The sequence below is a fragment of the Pseudonaja textilis genome, chromosome 3 (genome assembly GCF_049901715.1).
Source record: "Pseudonaja textilis isolate UNSWEBS1 chromosome 3, rPseTex1.2, whole genome shotgun sequence".
NCBI lineage: Eukaryota > Metazoa > Chordata > Lepidosauria > Squamata > Elapidae > Pseudonaja > Pseudonaja textilis.
The window spans coordinates 24,342,655-24,361,126 of NC_141992.1; the positions used below are offsets into that span (position 1 = coordinate 24,342,655).

Consider the following 18,472-nt stretch of genomic DNA (forward strand, 5'->3'; position numbering starts at 1 on the left):
ACTTTTATCATTGAAAACAAAAAGAATGTGTTTTTACAGAAACCTAAAATGGAGTTAACAAACATAAATCAGATGGGGTTTTAGGCAAGCACTTTTCTCATTTAAAAGTTCACCCGAGGATGCTCAAATACTGAGGTAAATTTATATATATATGCTGCAGATTCGACAGCTTTTACATTGAGGCAAAGCAAATGGGTAACCCAGTACAAACTTATAGACTGATAGTGTTTTTCAGAATTCAACATACTATTTGTTCTTCTGTTACTGGTACCAAACTCCACATCCAACCCTACCTCATCCAACCCATCATCACTCAAAACTAGGCCTGTCTGCCCCTAACTACCTGTATTCCAACTACAACTGGCCTTAAATGCAAGCTACTCAATGCAAGAAGCCTTGTAAATAAAATACCTGAATTTCTCCTCTTACTAAATACAGCTAAATTCAACTTCATATTTGTCTGTGAAACATGGCTCAATGCATCTCTCCCTGACTCCATTACCACAGTAAGAGACTATCATGTTTACCTATCAGATCGTGAAATCCATAGAGGAGGTGGTGTTGCTATCTTATATAAAAAGTCCTTACATCTAAAAAACATCCAAGTTACCCAGGAGCATGCTCTTTCTGAGACTATCGTCTTGTGAACTGTCCTTAAATATCACATTTCGATTCTTACTATGTTACAGAGCCCCTGATAATGACATCAAACATGTAAACAAGTTAAATTCACTACTAACATGGGCAACATCCTGTCCACATGCTTTTATCTTTATCTTTCTTGGTGACTTCAATCTACCTCATATTAACTGGACCCTAAACGAATGTAAAACTGAACCCATACATGCAACCTTCTACAATACTGTAACAAATCTGGGACTGGAACAATAGTAACCAACAATACTAGACTTAACAACTGCCTCGATCTCATCTTCTGCAATAGTTTGAATTCAATTTATGGAATACAAATTAAAGAACCCTTTTCCAACAGTGACCACAACACGATTGACTTTTGTCTCAACATACGTCTACACAAAAATCATTATAACGATGGGATCCCCAATTATAACTTAAAAAGGCAACTATGATCTTATAGACAACGATCTCTCATCTTTTGATTGGCAACTTCTATTCACTGGATGCAATACTGTTGAAGACCATTACAACGTATTTTTACTTGAAGTCAGAAGAGTCATCAAACTATATGTACCAATAACAACTCCCAAAACCAGAAAAAACAAATTACCCATAATAATAGGGAAGCTTCAATGCAAAAAGAAATCACTTTGGCGGAAAAACAAATCTGGTCACATTGCCAACTTCAAAAGCCGATAGAAAAATTTATGTTACTAGATAAAGAATGAATGCACAATTATCACATTAAACAAGAGGAAAACCTTCTACACACCAATTCCACCCGCGCTTTCTACAATTTTGTAAACAACAAACTAAAAGACTCAAGGTCCATCCCACCCCTGATAGGACCTAATGGTAAAGACTGCAATGACGACACTATTAAAGCGAACCTCTTTAACACATTCCTTGGTTCACTATTTGTAAACAGCAATGGATCAGGCCCAGATAATGTTGAAAAAGGACTACTCAATCTAAAACCATCTCTATCTATTGGACTGGACGGAATATGTGCCTACTTCTTAAAAAAGCTATCCACTATCATAGCCGAACCTCTAAGCAGGGGTGGGATTCTACCAGTTCGCATCTATTCGCTAGAACCAGTTGTTAACATTCTAAGCAGTTTGGAGAACCAGTTGTCAGAAGAAATTACTGGCCTAATCCTATAAGGAAGGCAGGAAGGAAACATTCTGGTGTTGCTTACAGAAACTGCCTCTCCATTAACCGTTATTACATTCTTGGCAGGACTAGACTTCCTGTCTCAGGAACGTCGCTGGAGTTTTTCCCCCCTCCTTTGCTGGTACTTTGCTTGTGTGGAATGACTGTTCAAAGTTACAGTGGCACTGAAAAAAACGACATTACCATTTTTCAGACTTATGACTGTTGCAGCATCCCCACAGTCATGAGAAGCAGGCGAGGAGATGCATGCCTCAGTGTGAGTGATATTGAGCTGGCCATACCCAACCAATAACATGACCACCAAGCCACGTCCATCCAGTTACATAACCACCAAGCCATGCCCACCAACTAAGCCATGCCCACAGAACCGGTTGTTAAAAAAATTGACCCCCCCCCCACTTCTATGCATAATCTTTGCAAAATATTTCAGGACCAGCTCCTTGCCAAATCTATGGTCACAAGCCATGGTCATCCCCATCTTCAAAAAGGGAGACCTAGAAAAGGGAGAATTTTCAGCCTAGTTGAAAATTACAGACCAATCTCTTTATGCTGCGTCACCTGTAAAGTCATGGAATCAATTATTAACCAATCCATCATCCTCCACTTAGAGACAAACAACCTACTCTCCAATAAACAATTTGGTTTCAGAAAAAAACTATCCTGTAATCTGCAACTCTTACACTGCAAAAACATATGGACTACACAACTCGATCAGGGCAAAACAATAGACACAATCTACATAGACTTCTGTAAAGCCTTTGATTCAGTGGTACATGACAAACTAAAAATCCTAAAACTAAAATCTTATGGTATCTCTGGACACCTGCATAACTGGATAGAAGCATTCCTAACAAACAGACAACAAATGGTCAAAATGTACATGTACTACATAAGTACAGTACCTGTCAATGAAGACTTCAGCTTCAACCATAACAATAAAAGAACACACAATAGATACAAACTCAAGGTAAACTGCACCAAACTTGATTGCAGGAAATACGACTTCAGCAACAGAGTGGTCAATGTCTGGAATACTCTACCTGACTCTGTGGTTTCTTCCCCAAACCCCAAAAACTAACCTTAGACTGTCTACTATTGACCTCACCCCTTTCCTTAGAGGTGTGTAGGGGGCGTGCATAAGCACACCAATGTGCCTACGGTCCCTGCTCTATTGTTTCTTTTTTTTCTTATGCGTATCCATTTCATGTATTCATAACTATGTTTATACTTATACCTGTTAGCTTGACAAAATAAAATAAATCAAATAAATAAAGATCATTTAAGCAATTAGAAGATTCACTGGCAGCAGCTTAAAACAATAGAAAGTTTGAAAGTCCTGTTACTCAGCAAAATGCTTTAAGGCTTGGTAATGCAAATTCAATAACAGTGAGGTCATGGGATATTAAACTACAAACTTTGCAATCATATTTTGATTCAGTGTGGGGGCGCAATGGTTAGAATGCAGCATTGCAGGCTAATTCTGCTGACTGCCAGCAGTCGATCCTGATCAGATCAAGGTTGACTCAATCTTCCATCCTTCCTAGGTTGGTAAAATTGTTGGGGGGGCGGGATAATATGCTGACTGTGTAAATTGTTTAAGGAGGCTTGTAAAGCACTGTGAATCGGTATGTAAGTCTCAGTGCTATTGCTATTGCTATTTTAGCCTATTACATTGCACAACACCTATGCATATGCTTATAGTTCAGTGTGTTGTACCAACCTACAAACTTGAGTTAAATGATTTAAAATAAAGTTAAGATATGATGTTAACAAGTTACATTTTTTAATTTTGAAATCAATTAAATTGGGGTCAAACTTAACCTTTCATCTAGTGTAGAAAGTCATATAAATTGCAAAGAGCCATGGAAAACTAATAACTAATTTTCTTTTTGAAAAAAACAATCCAATATAGCAAAACAAAATGTCTGTGAATATGCACAGATTTATCAGAAATAAGATAGGATTGCTGGGCTAGAACAAAAATCTGAGGATTATCAATGAAAATATTTTAAGGAAGCAAAAAAGAAAAAAAATCCAACCCACACATCAAGTCAAAAGACAACGAAAATGACCACAATGAAGTAAAATGTGATCTAAAATTAATAAGGTACAATAGTGTGTTAATGAGCCTACATAATTTTCTGAGCATTAATTTCTTAATTAATTCCAATTTCTTAAGTATTTCAGATTAGGAGTAACTATATCCCAGAGAATTGTGAGATTTTTTTTTTATTCAAGTTTTCAGCTGACAGTATTTGTGAATACATGAAGGTTCATATGGCATTCAGAAGTGGCTCTTTATTAAGAAATATCTTGCCACAATGGGCATGATTACATAAGAAGCCATTGCCTGAAGGATGTATTTAAATGATAATAAGAATATTAGCATTTGTCTACAAATGGGAGTAGGATAAAATGTCCCTTCTGTTCTCCACAGTATGGTCTTGATGTGACTACCATGTTTGGTGCCTATATTTCCATTTCTAAAAAACCTGAAAAGATTAACCATGTCTACACTTGTAATATCAATTTATTAGGAAGATTTACTTTAACACAAACAGATCAAAACAAGCCAGACATTACAAGAAGGGCAAAGTATTGCCAATGTGAAAAGCAGACCAACTTACCAATTTCTTGAATTCCTCTTCTGTAAATTCCATGTGGTCTCGAGCGATTCTATAGTCTGTGTCAATTGTGGATCTGAAAATGAGTGGATCATCTGAATTCAAGGAATAATTTGCACCATCCTTCATAAATCTGGAAAGACAAAAATGGAAATGTTAAATTATTTATTATCCATGGATAGAAATATACCGCATTTTGCTACACATTTACCAAAACCTAAAACGATGCTGCTAGCTTTTCAAAATATTTTATAACAGGGTTTCTTGCAAATTCAAAAAGTAATCCAAAGGAAACATAAGTGAGCTGAAGTATAATTTATTTGAAATAATTATAGTAATACCAGTAGCAACAATACTTACCTTATTACAGGATGTTTTTCGAAGCTGGTTTTACAGGCTCCAGTGAGACGACTGGACCAAGGACAGAGCTATATATTTAAGCAGAGAGAAATAAAGATGCTCAATACAGGTCTCTTTTAAAGTGTTTAAGGTGAATAAATATTTATTAAAATAATAACATGAAAATGTTACTTGAGAATGTTTCTATAAAAAGCTCATAACAGCTAAGAGTAATTCTATGTATAGATTCAGACCAAACAATCCATTTTTGTTCATCCTGAAATATGGCTTATAAAATCATCTGAACCACTTCATGTAAAGTGAACATCTGAACTGAAAAATGCACATGATGCATTTGTTATTATTAATCTGTACCTCTGCAGTCTATTTCTACAGACTCTTCATGGAAAGATTATGGAATAAACTACACCTATCTAATTAAGAATGAACTGTTGTCAGTCGTAAAAAGAATAATTAATTAATGCCAGTTAAAGGATAGTTAATTCAAAGATTTGAGATCAGTCAGATACAGACCAAGAACCAAATCATGTTTGTTAAAAGAGTTCATTTATACCTTTCATTTGCAGTAAAATGCAACAGTATGGATCTGATAGCCATCTTATCATTCTAGTTATATATGATGGCTCTAACATATGAACTTGTCTCTTGGTATCAAACTGTAGACACAGATACACTTCAGTGATATCCCCAAAAGCAAAACAATAAGACATGAAATATGAATATAGTTTTCTTTCATTAAGCAATCAGGTTACACATAGGACAGTATATTTATAACCTGCAGTGTGACAAATAAGGATCAGGCTTGCATTATGTATTTCTTGTACATAATGCAAGCATCCAAAAGTTTACACACACCCTGTCAAGGTGTAGGCGCCAAAGAATCTCTAAATGAACAGAAACCCTCACATAATACTGTATACAGGAGGACCTTGGTATTCAACTGCTTTGAAACTCATCAAATTTGGTACTCAACACATTTTGACGCAAAAATTTGAGTACCAAATTCCTCATTTGTTTGGTACTGAATGCACAAGTTAGAACTTTTCAGTGTTAGCTGCCTTATGATTCATTACATTATTCCTTATGAGAAAAGTTTGTTTGATACTCATTGAGCCTCCCAGAATCAATTAAAAATGAGTACCGAGTTACCACTGTAGAATTAAATGCAACATACTTTGCATTTAACAATTGCACTTTCTGTGCTATTGTTTTTCTGTAGCTAACTGCAGGCCTAACAAATCAATCACCTTTGGGGGCCTTAAAACGTTACAGTTTAAAAAAAGGAATGTATCCACACGGAACTATGTACAAATTTGTCCACTTGCTATTTTCACTATTTACTTATTTAACCTTATTTCTTATTTGCCCACAAATAAAGAGTGGATTGCAAAACTAATGGAACTGGCAAAAATGACAAAATTGACTGCTTTAATGGAAGATAAAAGTTTTTTTTACTTGGTTTCTATTTGAGTCCACTTTTGAATTTTTTGCTTGAGAAAGATAAAAATGAAGCTTTAGTTTTTGTTAATTAGAAATGTTATGATTATAGAAATATTGGCATATTATAATTATTCAATATATAGATTGTATATTTTTAAGATCTATGATTAAATTTAGAGTAAGTAGTCATTTTGTTCTGTAGTTTGGGGAAAATTTGGATTATTTAGTTTATGTATTGTTTATGATACTTTTGTTATAATTTACAGTAAGAAGTTATTATATTATATATTTGTACTGAAGAAAGTTGAAAATATTTTTTGTGTTCTTTTCCTTTTTTTAACACTTTTTAATTCCCCCCCTCTTTAATTCCCTCCCCCTTCTTTTAATGTTTTCTTTTTTAACTTGTATTTTATCTTTTTTGAAACTTAAAGTTGATTTTTAAAAAAATAAAGGCTTAGAAGTTTTTTCTTTTATGAAGACTGATGATATGCATGCTGTATGCAAAATACATTTCATACTAATCAGAGTAAAACCACAGGATTTTATTTCAAAGGTTCCTCATTCAAGCTACAGCATTTCTAAGAAAGGCAGAAAAAAGTAGAGAAAAGCAGACTGACTAGCGTTCTGACTCTATAAAACAATTATTTTTGTCTTTAAAAATTGTTAAGGAAGTACATACAGAGATTTGCAGAAGATATTCTATTACCTCAAAATGTATATTTTTTTCCAACAACCGTTTATAAAGCTGTTCATCCTCAAAGATGTGGTAGCCATGGCCAATTCGTTCTGCCTTAAGAATATCGACTGCCTATAGTGATGTAAGTGGAGAAAATAGGAAGAAATGACTATTTGCAGATTAGGTTACTTATATAATAGATACATCAAAGCTAAAACAACAAAGTTGGATGGTGTTTAATGAATATCTAGCACAAAATTATAAAGTACAGTGTAGATACATTTATAGTAATTCAAGAGTACAGTTTATGAATATATGAGCATGACTTAGATTTACATATTACTTCCTTCTAATATCATTCCCATACTCATTTTTTTTCTGACTAAACCTGAATTTCTCTTATGTAGGAATTCTCAAATGATAAGAGTTTATTCTCCACACTATAACCTCAAATCACTTTCGCATAAACTTAAGAGAAAGCACAGCAAAGCTTGAATAGTTTAAAACTGACGGAAACAATTAACTGATTTCAAAAAAAGATCTAACATTGTAAGTAATGGAGCTCTCCTTTTGTTTATGCCTGTAGGGTTTGGGCATTTATAGTTTGCTTTGTCCTGTATAGCTGGATTTTTCTAATTCATATTTTGACAGAAAAGAATTGAGCTACAGTGTTCTGTAAAGTAACCCTTGTATAACAGAAAATAATGGCAACATTATTTGCAGTCTGATCCTAGAAAATCAGAATATATTATTTTTTTTAAAAAAAGCACAATTTTAACAGTAAGTAGAATAATGAGTGGAAATGAAAAGGTGCTACTTAATTAATGATTAAGAAACAATTTGGGACAAATACTGAATTTTTTGCTGGACAAGATGTTTTGCAAACTATCCTAATTACTGATGCTATAACAAAAAGAGTATTTAAATTACCTCTTCTTTTCTTTAACCTCTTCTAAAATAAATTGAAAACTTTTTTTTTTGTTAAGCAGTCCTTACAGAATTTCACAATTTTGTATATTAGTTCTACGTGGCAGCTTTCCAGATGACACCCAAGTTCTTTCGTATAATTTCCTACCTCTTTGATGACTTGGGATGTTCCAACCTCTCCGGCATGAACAGTCCGATGAATACCACATCTTTCAGCTTCCTGGGCAACAGGAAATAGAAACTGTAATTTGCCATTTTTGAAGAAGACAACACATTTTGAGGAAGGTATCTGCTAATTCATATTCTGTTAGTGGTGAACATGGAATTGCCAAACAAATACATCCTATTTAGAACTGTTTTTGCTCTTAAAGAGGAAAAATGATTATTAAAATGAATGCAAAGCTCAGAATGTTGATAGAATGTTGACACAAAGACACATTCATATGTACATATATAAGTATATACATATATATGGTGTACCAAAAAGCCAGGCTCCATAGGCCACTCAAATTATTATTATTATTTTTAAAAGAAAAACAGTTATTGATCTTAGGAATGTTCAAAGATCATGCATCAAACAAGTCGGGAAGTATTTAAAAGAAGACGGCAATGAATTCAAATGTTTAATGTAATTTATATAATGAACTTTCTATGGGGTCAGATTTTTGGTACACCATGTGTGTTTGTGTTTCTGTGTGTGTATTATAGTAACAAATTTTATGCATGAATTTTTAACGCAGTCATTTTCTTATATATACATATGAAGAATAGATACCAAGAATAAGATTACTAATAAAAGGCCATGCAAGTGCATACTGTATATATTAATAATCATTTTAAAAAAATTACCAGTTGCTTAATAAGATACATAAAGAAGTTATACTATTATAGTATTAATACATAGAAACCCAAGTTTCTATAGCTGAACTGTTATTGCTATTTTCCAATCATCTGGCACAATATTTCTGAGCTTCTCTGTCATCAATAAGCTAGAAATATTATTATGAACAATGTCAGTTGCAGAAAAATATACAGAAGATGTATAAGCATTTTTGCACTCTGATGCATTATTGCATCCTTCAAAATACTGTTAAAATATCTTAAGGCAAAATATATACTCCCATTTTTTCACAAATTGTAATGAATTTATTGAATGTTGGTACTTAATTGAGAATTATGGTTAATTCAAACTGAACAGTCAATGAAAAATGAGGAAATGTGTTTAATTTAATTAGATATAAAAGCCAAACAAATATTGATTTAAATCAAAACTTGTTTCTGTATCTATTTGTGTAATCCTACCATGTTTCTCACAAAATAAGGCCGGGCCTTATTTTTTTTTTGACCCCTGAAAAAACGACTAGGCCATCTTTTTGGGGGTGACTTAATTCCCCCCCCCCTTGCATCCTTGGGTGGGCGAGCAGCGACGGCTTGATGTTGATCTCAGCGTTGGTGGGGCATTTCGTATCGGGAGACCTTCCACCACCGTTGCTTTCCCTTCTCCCGTGCTGCCGTGGCATTTAGAGCAATGCCACGGCGTTCAGCGCAGCCACACCTGGCCAGCCAGGGCTCCTCCCTGCAACCGGAGCCCAGCAGAGACACTCGGTTTCAGGCGCTCCTGTCGCCACCTTCCCTTCGCCTTCGAAGGCAAAGCCAATTCTTTTAAAAATGACACCCTACTACCAGTACGACAAAGCCTTCCCTGCCCGATAGGGCAGCCCAACCCCACATGGGGAGGCGATTCTCCCGGGGCCACAGTGCAGGATCGGCCCACCGAAGTGGCACCAGGAGAGGCTGCCCGAAGAAGTGATAGCACCCACCCGCCCGCGGACAGGGAGGCAAGGCGATGGCAGCACTGCTTCCCTGGCCGGCGGGTCCGGCAGAGAGAGCCCGAAGCCGCCCTTCCTTTCCACCCCTCACCCAGCCTGTCCCCATCCCCACGCATCTTCAAATGTGCTGGCAGCTCCAAACGCTGAAGCAGCACAGGCATCAGGCAGAGGCACTGACTCGGTGGGGCTCAGCTCGGAGAAGGACGCAGCCCAGGCCGTCGCCTTGCTTCCCTGTCCATGGATGGGTGGGCGATTTCACTGCCACAGGCAGCCTCTCCCGGTAGCCCCTTCGGGTTTGGGCTGGAGGGACTTGGGAAGGAAGCCAAGCTTGGGTTGGCCTTGCTCTTTTGCTTGGCAGGCGGGTGCGCACCCGCGGCTTGCTTTCCCAGCTCTACCCAGCCTGCACAGCTCTGGCGCAGCCCTGGCGGGATGAGTGGAGGGCCCAGCGGGGAGGCGCTCACTGCCTTGGCAAGAGCTCCACTGCCGGGCAGAAGGGCCCGCCTGTCAGCTGCGCTGGGCACCCCAGGCAAAGCTCTTCACACTCTTCCTGGCGCCAGGCAGGGATGGCGGCTGGGTGCTTCTCCTGGGGTGGGCCGATCCTGTGCTGTGGCCCCGGGAGATTCGCCTCTCCACGTGGAGTTGGGCTGCCCTCTCAGGCAGGGGAGGCTTTGTCGTACCGGTAGTAGGGCGTTGTTTTTAAAAGAATTGGCTTTGCCTTTGAATGCGAAGGGAAGGAGGCGACAGGAGCGCCTGAAACCGAGTGTCTACACCGAGCTCTGGTTGCAGGGAGGAGCCCTGGCTGGCCGCGCGTGGCTGCGTCAAATGCCATGGTATTGCTCTAAATGCCATTGCAGCATGGGGAAAAGGGAAAGCAACAGTGGTGGAAGGTCTCCTGAAATGAAGTGCCCCTCCAATGTCAAAGTCAACGCAGGCAGCACCATATCTGGGTATGCAACAGAAGTACTTCCTAACAGCAAGTCCCCCCCATTCCCCCCCATTTTGTATGTTTAAAATAGGCCTTAATTTGGGGGGAAGAGGCTTAATTTGATTTTATGCCGATAAAACATGCTGGGACTTCCTATTGGGGGAGGCCGTATTGTTGGAGAAACACGGTATTTGTCTAGTCTTGAGTAAGGCTCACTAATGAAATTTAAACTTCTTCATAAACACAGGCAATTTTGCATTGGGAGACATAAATTCTTGGGATAGTCATTGGTTTGTCTCTTCCCTGTTGCCCAAACCAGAGTGGGAAGGAAAGAAAAATTAAGCTGAACCTATTCTCAGCTCAGCTAGAAAACCAGCAATTTGAATTGTTTTGAAGGCAACTGGGATAAGAAAATCTATAATTTTGATTCCATTACAGTTCTATTTTCCTTCTCTATAAATCAAAGCCCATTATGTTTCATTAATGTCATATCTTTTTAGATTAAAAATACAAGGATGGATTCTAAGTGACCTTGGAAGCCTTTCCCGATCAAAAACTAAAAGGATGAAATAGAAATAGTTCAAATAATGAACCATTTGAAATCATATGGATTTTACCACCACTCAAGAGGGTTTGTGTAGAATGGTTTCTACAGCTTTTCTGAAATGAAGCAGACAGCATCTCCCCAAAGTACTATTCCAGCTTCAGTGTGAAAAACAGTCATAAGTCACTGGTTTCAGTCCTGCTGTTAACTTTGAGTGGTCACTAAATGAACTGTTGTAAGTTGAGGACTATTTTCCTTGCAACAACAACCATATAAGGTGGATTGGGCTAAGAGAGAGTGCCTGGCCCAGATGCACCCAGCTGGCTTTTCTGGCTAAAGTGGGCCTTGAACTCAGGTCTCCTGCTTCTAAATTTGATAGTTCATAGCAGAAAATATCAGCACATTAGGATGAAAAAGAAAGAAGATTGATATTTTTAGTACTTTTGGAAACTAATAAATAAAACAATAATGTGTAATTCAATTTTTCTCTGCAAGAAATATACACAGGATACTGCATGCCATGAAGGCCACGTGAAAACATTTTATGTAAAGGAAGTGTTTTGGTAGGATGGTTGTCTATCCCTGAATAATCATTATTTAGAATGATAAATAGATACTTCTCAAATGTGGGAAAGTAATTTTGAATAAAAAAAAAACTCTACTCCTCCCAGTTCACAAGATTAGGCTTGTCCCAGGTTCTTACTGATGATATATGTACTAAGGCTATGCAAACTTGGAAAATATTATTTTTCATTAAAAATAATGTGACCAAAAAACATTAGAGCTTTTCTTCAGGCTCTGCCAAAATCTGGAAAAGTCAGGCTGTTTCAAGGAATAAAGGCCAAATGTGAAAGCCAAAGGATTTCTTCCAAATCATTTTTAAACAAACACAACCCTAAAACTAATCAGTAAGAGACATAAATAGAAGGGAAGTCTAAAACATAGGAGTGATCATATAAATCCTTTCCTCAGTTTTAACCAGATATTTTTCCATTTGAGGCTGAAACATTCCTTGTAACTGAAATAATGGATATTGTGTTCCAGTATTACACACAGGAAAATAGAAATTTTGATCTGAACAATGATTTGGAACATTAAATATTGCTGAAAATAAGAACATGGTTGGTCCTGAACTCCTCCCTTACTGAGAATCTTAGGCTGATTATAAAACTGAACATACTTCATAAGCATTTCGGTGGTCTGAACAGGATGCAGAAACTGATTCATTTCCAGCTAAATCTATAGCAACCACGGTATCATTCCAATACTTCTTACACAGTTCCACAATTTCTGGCGACCAGCCTGGAAAGAAAAACATAAATAAGGGTCTTTTTTTTGGGGGGGGGGGGGAATCCAAGGTCTTGCTTAAATAAGACCTGTAATCATTAATCAAAAATGGTTATACATAAATGATACTTTTATTTTGTTGACTTCCCTTTAACAACTTCTGTGGAGATCAAGCAGATATTGCAAATAGCAGAATAGCCACAAAGAATTACAATGTTTAAGATATATTTGTTAGTTTTGTCATTTCAAGTGTGATTATTGAAACTTCTAGAAGGGTTTGAAGATTCTCCATAAACTATGCTACAGTGTAAAAGTATTACAGTTTACTACTTCCTAGAATTTCTAACTAGTTAATTGATCAAGGAAAGTACATAATCAAACCAAGGACATGGAGATTCCTAATTGTGGCACACTTTTTTGCATGCTGTGCAGGTTTGGTATATACAAGAAAGAATCAGTTATAGCAGTGGTGGGATTCAAAATTTTTTACTAACTGTTCTGTGGGCGTGACTTATTTGGTGGGCATGGCTTGGTGGTCATGTGACTGGGTGGGGTGTGGCTTGGTGGTCATGTGGCTGGGTGGGGATGCTGGGTGGTCATGTGACTGGGTGGGAATGGCCAACTTGACATCACTCACATCAAGGATGCCTTTCCTGCCCTCTCCTCACCTCAGAGATATAATTTCCCTCTTTATTTATTTACTACTATTGAACATCCAAAATACACTATTTAATCCTATGTATATATGCCATATGTGTATATACATATTACATGCACACAAAAAGATACTCTATCTACTATATATACTGTGTGTATGTACACACGCACAACCACACACAGAGTTCTTCTAAAACTATATACATTCAACCTCATTGCGTTTGAAAAAACACACCCATAGTTCACTTTCTGCCACACATTTAACTATAACTTCTGTACATTAGAACATTGCACATGCCTTCAGATTTACTTCCCTAGCCTGCATATGACTGTTAGACCCAGGAGATGTCATGGATTGAGTAAAATATGGTGAAACTTACTTAACAACATTCTTGCTTAGCAACCAAAATTTTGGGCTCAATTGTGGTCATAAGTGAAGGACTATCTCTGCTTCCTCTGCATGGCAGCCTTGTCCTAATAAACCCCTCTGCCAATTTTCCTCTCTGTTAGAGGCACTGTAAGGTCTGGCAGGACACTTAAGCCAAAAATGAACCAAAACAAAGACTTAAATGGAGGCTTGCAAATCAAAGAAAGCAGACTTTTATTCTTTGATTAAAGTTAAAGATCTGGGAATAAGTTCCTAGCACATCACAAGAGACATGGGAAGAAAATTCTACAAAATACAGAAAAATGCCCTGTACCTTTAAGATTCTTAGAAGTGGAGTAACTGCAATGTAAAACTCTCAGAGATTCACATCTTTCCTGCAAAAGACAAATCTCTCCCTATCTCTTCTCCTATTGTCCATTTAATTAATCACAATTGACCACTTAAGGAGGCTATTAACAGCATATGTCAAAAGTGTGGATTTGAGGTTTTTACATTCCCAGAGAGGTATGTTTCATTCCCATGGGGTGAAATGTATCAATCCAGGAAAACAAATGGATTCAGATTGATTTATATGGGACAATCATGTGTCTTAATAGGAGAGGGGTATAATTGATTGCAGGCATGTGCTTATAATTGTTTTACAACAAGAAAAAGGTTAAGGAAATCTTTTTTACAACAGCGAGATAACAAATGCCTATAGAGCAGCTCTCTATTTAATGCTATAATATATTTTACTATATTTATTTATTAATGTCCCATTCAGCACCAAATAATCCAGATTCCAGATGATATAAAGTCTCCTGCTGGAGCAGTGGGTTGGATTAGATGGACTCCAATGTTCCTTCTAATTCAGCTGTTCTATGATTCTGTAAGGATCTCCTGCTGGAGCAGGGGGTTGGACTAGAACAGGGTCTTCAAACTTGATAGCTTTAAGACTTGTGAACTTCAACTCCCAGAATTCCTCCTCCAGTCATGTTAGCTCAGGAATTCTGGGAGTTGAAGTCTACAAGTCTTAAACTTGCAAACTTTGAAAAACCTTGGACTCGAAGAAGATCCCTTCCAGCCCTAGATTCCTGTCCTATTTCAAAGAGTCTTCTGAAGCTAGGGTTTGTTTCCTTCCTCTCCCTTTTTTCCTGTCTCCTCACTCACTCCCTCCTTCCTGCTCTCTCTTTCTTTCTCTCCCTTCCTTCCATCCCATCTTTGTCTACCCCTTTTTCTTTCTTTCCCTTTTTTCTTTCCTCTTCCTTCTCTCTTTCCCTCTTTCTCTCCCTCTCTCTTTCCCTCTCTCTCTTTCCCCTCTCTCTCTCTTTCCCCTCTCTGTCTCCCTTTCTATCCTTCCCTTCCCTTCTCTCCATCTAAAGCTAGGAGAGGAGACCCACCCACCTGAAACAAACACACACACACACAAACTTTCAAGCACCTGGCAGCGTGTACGGCAACCCTTATGAGGGTTCTTCCTGGCCAGTATCCTGTCCTGTGTTGCTCGGAAAAGCTGACAGGCAAGGCTTCCGGGTCCAACAAAGGGACCACCCCTTTGAGACTTCCAAAGAAATCCTCCCCTCCCGCTTTTGGGGGAAAGGGCTGAGAACTTCAAGTGATGCATCTGCTGCAGCATCATGCTCCCTCCCCCTCCGGCAGCTCTGGGCTAGGGAGTGGTTTGGCTTTCCTGACTGCCTGAAATGTTCCTTGCTCCTGCAGCTGGTGGCAGAGGGAAAGGCAAGCCATCCAGGTCAGAGCTGTCACCACTCGGCTCCCTGCCAGCCCACAACTCATCCCCTGCCCGGATTCTCCAGCAGCTTCTGGGGCTCGTCTGCCAGGGAGATGACCAGGAAGCACGAGGCTATTCTGTCTGCATTGCCCCTCAGGCAGCCACCCCTCCCTCACTGGGCCAAGTGTTTTGGTAGAGTGCGGGCCGCCGCTAAAAGAGGTCCATGGGCTGGAAGGTACGACTGATGGTGGGGAAGGAAGATCTGCACTGGCGAAGCTTGACTGCCTTTTGGGGCTTACTCGGGGCTGCCGCCTGCTTGACCACCACCCCGCCTCAGGTCCCACATCAGCCCACGACAAGGGGGCATCCAGGACGGTGGATGGGCAAGCAGACAACCCTCGGGGGAGGCATTTTCTCTCAGGCCACCCACATGGAAGGCCCCATGGAAGCTGAAGCTGGGCCCAAAAGGCAGCCTCGCCTCATCATGCCCCACCCCCAGGCAGCCCTTTGGCTGATCACAGCAAACCTGATGTGGATCTTCCTTCCTTGCCATCAGCATTAGGGCTCAATCACAGCATTCTCACAGCGGCTGCCTGCATTCGCCCAAAGCGCACAGGTCGATGGGTGGGAGAGGAAGGGGCGATACAGGCAGCATAGCATCATGCTCCCTGGTTGCCAGCTGAGCCTGGGTACAGTGGGGGCCCCTGCCAAGATCCAGGAATGGGGAGGGGCTAACGTGACTCGCAGGTTTACCTGTGATCAGGCAGATCAGGGCTGCTCAGTTGGGGCACAGGCACCATGTGGGGAAGTCAGGTTAGGCAAGCCATGAGGGCCCAGCGTGCCATATAGGAAGGGAGAAGTGACTGGGTGGGGCAAGAGGAGGATGGGTGAGCTGAGCGAGCAAGCAAGCAATGGGTGGGCAGGGCAACTGAGCAACTGGGGAACCGGTTTGGGGGCATGGCCAGCCGGAAGTGCTACCAATTCCATGACCACACCAAATTCTTGCTACCGGGTCATGAGAACCAGTGCGAACCGGCTGAATACCATCTCTCTATATAACCAAATTTATGCACTGTTGTCGAAGTTTAACTTTTCCTCCACTGAAAGATTATTAATGTATGAAAAGTTTTATACATAATTTTAAAGTAACAAATATATCTTTTCTCACATTGTTTAATTTTCAATTAAAAATTATTTCACTAATATTTTAAAACAGAAGCTAACAAAATAATAAAGCAGTTCATAGAATAGGTAACTAGAAAAAAATGTACAGTATTACAGAGAGTAATGCAGCCAAAATAGACTACAATATAAATTATTAATTATAGACTACAGCGCATTTATAAAAGATCATGAGATTAATTGATAGTAGCTCACTGTACAAATGCAAGCCTGTATTCAAAGGAACACATTACTAAATAAATAAATAAATATCTAAGCTAGAAAAAATATTCCCTGGAGAAAACATTTCTGGGAAGTTTACTACGCCCTGTTACACAAAAGTGCAAGTATTATTACCCAATTGCAGTTCTTAATAACTGGAGGTATGTGAAGTTATAGCAACAGTCAGATAAGAAAATAATTTATAGATTCTCTTGACTCTGAGAAATAAGATTTAGTTCATTAAAATTATTCACTCCAATCACTGAAACTTCCATCTTTACAAGAAAGATAGGAATTTCTTTCTTCAAGATTGTGTTAATCCTGTCTTGGCATTTCTCATTGCATTCTATGTGATATTTATACATGCACAGAAACATAGCACACAATATATCTAGAAATAAAGCTGTTTCCAAAACTTTTAGATTGACAACCTAATTTTTAAAAGTTGGTGTACCAGAATCCAGCAGGAATATCATTGCAATCATTAGACATATTGAATTAAGTTACAGGGGCACAACTAATTTGTCAATTAGAACTTTTAAGGAGCAACATCAAGTTACTTAAAAAAAAAACATTATTACATAGAAGCACTAAGTAAGCTGGCTATTTTCCAACTCGTGCCTTTTGTTCAGATCAGGGTCCCAAATGTCTTTCAACAAATATGTTTTAGGATAGAGATGTGGGGGGAAAGGCAAGGTCATGGGCAGTGCTGTGGAAAAACAGAAAGGATATCACTGGGAAGATATGGGGACAGACAAGTGACCAGCTAGATATATTACAAAATCCACATAGCGTTGGCCTTCCCATTACCTTTCTTTCACACACACCCAGCCACTGTGTCTAAGCTCTAAATTGGATAGAGGGATGGGTTGGCTAGTTGGATATCCTGTGCCTGAATTAAGGGTGAAGATGATGAGTAAGTTATTAAACAATGGCTAAATTTGTCTAGCATAGCACTTTGGGAAAAAGTGATGTAAAGATCAGTGGGTGTGTCAGCATACAGGCATTTGGAGGTGGGAGGAAAGAAGCACAAGCAAGAGACTTGCCCTATTCATCCCACAAGATCCCAGCTGAAACCCAGAGCAACTAACGTGCTTATTTCAGTTCAAAGTCATCTGTTTTATTCACAAAACTCTTTTACATCATGCATACCTTTTAATGTGGAAACCTACCCATGAGCAGGTTCCAAATTTATTTATTTATTAAATTTAAATGCCGCCCATCTCATTATCAAGCGATTGTAGTCCTGAAGCTTAAGTGGTTTGGGAGTTTGTAACCACATGTTGCACTTATCTCTTCTGAATGAGCAGAACTTACAACTACAACTACAGAATAACTACAGTCCTAAACTTTAATCACAACTTTTATCCTGATATATTAGCTATTTTTCCCCAATATTGCATTATGAAATCTTGCGTTTATCTCAGCTAAGGATAAATAATATTCTTTGCTAAATTACAGAAGGATTTAATGCTTAATGTGAGGAGGGAGGAAGATAGAGAAAAAACAGAAAGAGCAATACTATCCGTGAACAGTTATACATTACATGGATTGTTGCGCATGCAGCAGAGAATAGACTTGACTTTGATGTTGAAAACTTTTTCTCCCTCTTTTAATCCTTGATTAACAGAGCTAACTACGTCATCTGGAGTAACATCTCCCCTGTGAAAAACAAAGGAACAATGCAATATATATATATGATAATTATTATGAAATTGTTTAGATATTAATAATCATATGACTAATGCTATCTGGATTGCTTTAGTAATTTAATTATTAGATCATTAAAAATATTCATTATTCCTATCACCAATGTCAAACACAGGAAGAAGAGATAAAGAATAGTTCAGAATCATACATTTTCAATCTCTCCAGGGTCAGGTTTACTTTACCATTCTTTATTGGTACTTTT

At 38.5% G+C, this 18,472-nt stretch overlaps 1 protein-coding gene across 3 annotated transcripts in view; it reads right to left on the minus strand.

The window, feature by feature from the left end:
• ADA (adenosine deaminase) overlaps positions 1-18,472 on the minus strand; it is a 65,032-nt gene that overhangs the window by 31,597 nt on the left and 14,963 nt on the right. For all 3 annotated transcript variants that reach the window (XM_087929056.1, XM_026697552.2, XM_087929057.1), the window contains 6 exons: positions 18,107-18,222; positions 12,318-12,439; positions 7,988-8,059; positions 6,943-7,044; positions 4,797-4,864; positions 4,440-4,569 (listed from right to left, as the gene is read on the minus strand). In XM_087929056.1, the coding sequence (XP_087785182.1) occupies positions 4,440-4,569; positions 4,797-4,864; positions 6,943-7,044; positions 7,988-8,059; positions 12,318-12,439; positions 18,107-18,222 (610 nt within the window). The remainder of the gene's footprint in view (positions 1-4,439; positions 4,570-4,796; positions 4,865-6,942; positions 7,045-7,987; positions 8,060-12,317; positions 12,440-18,106; positions 18,223-18,472) is intronic.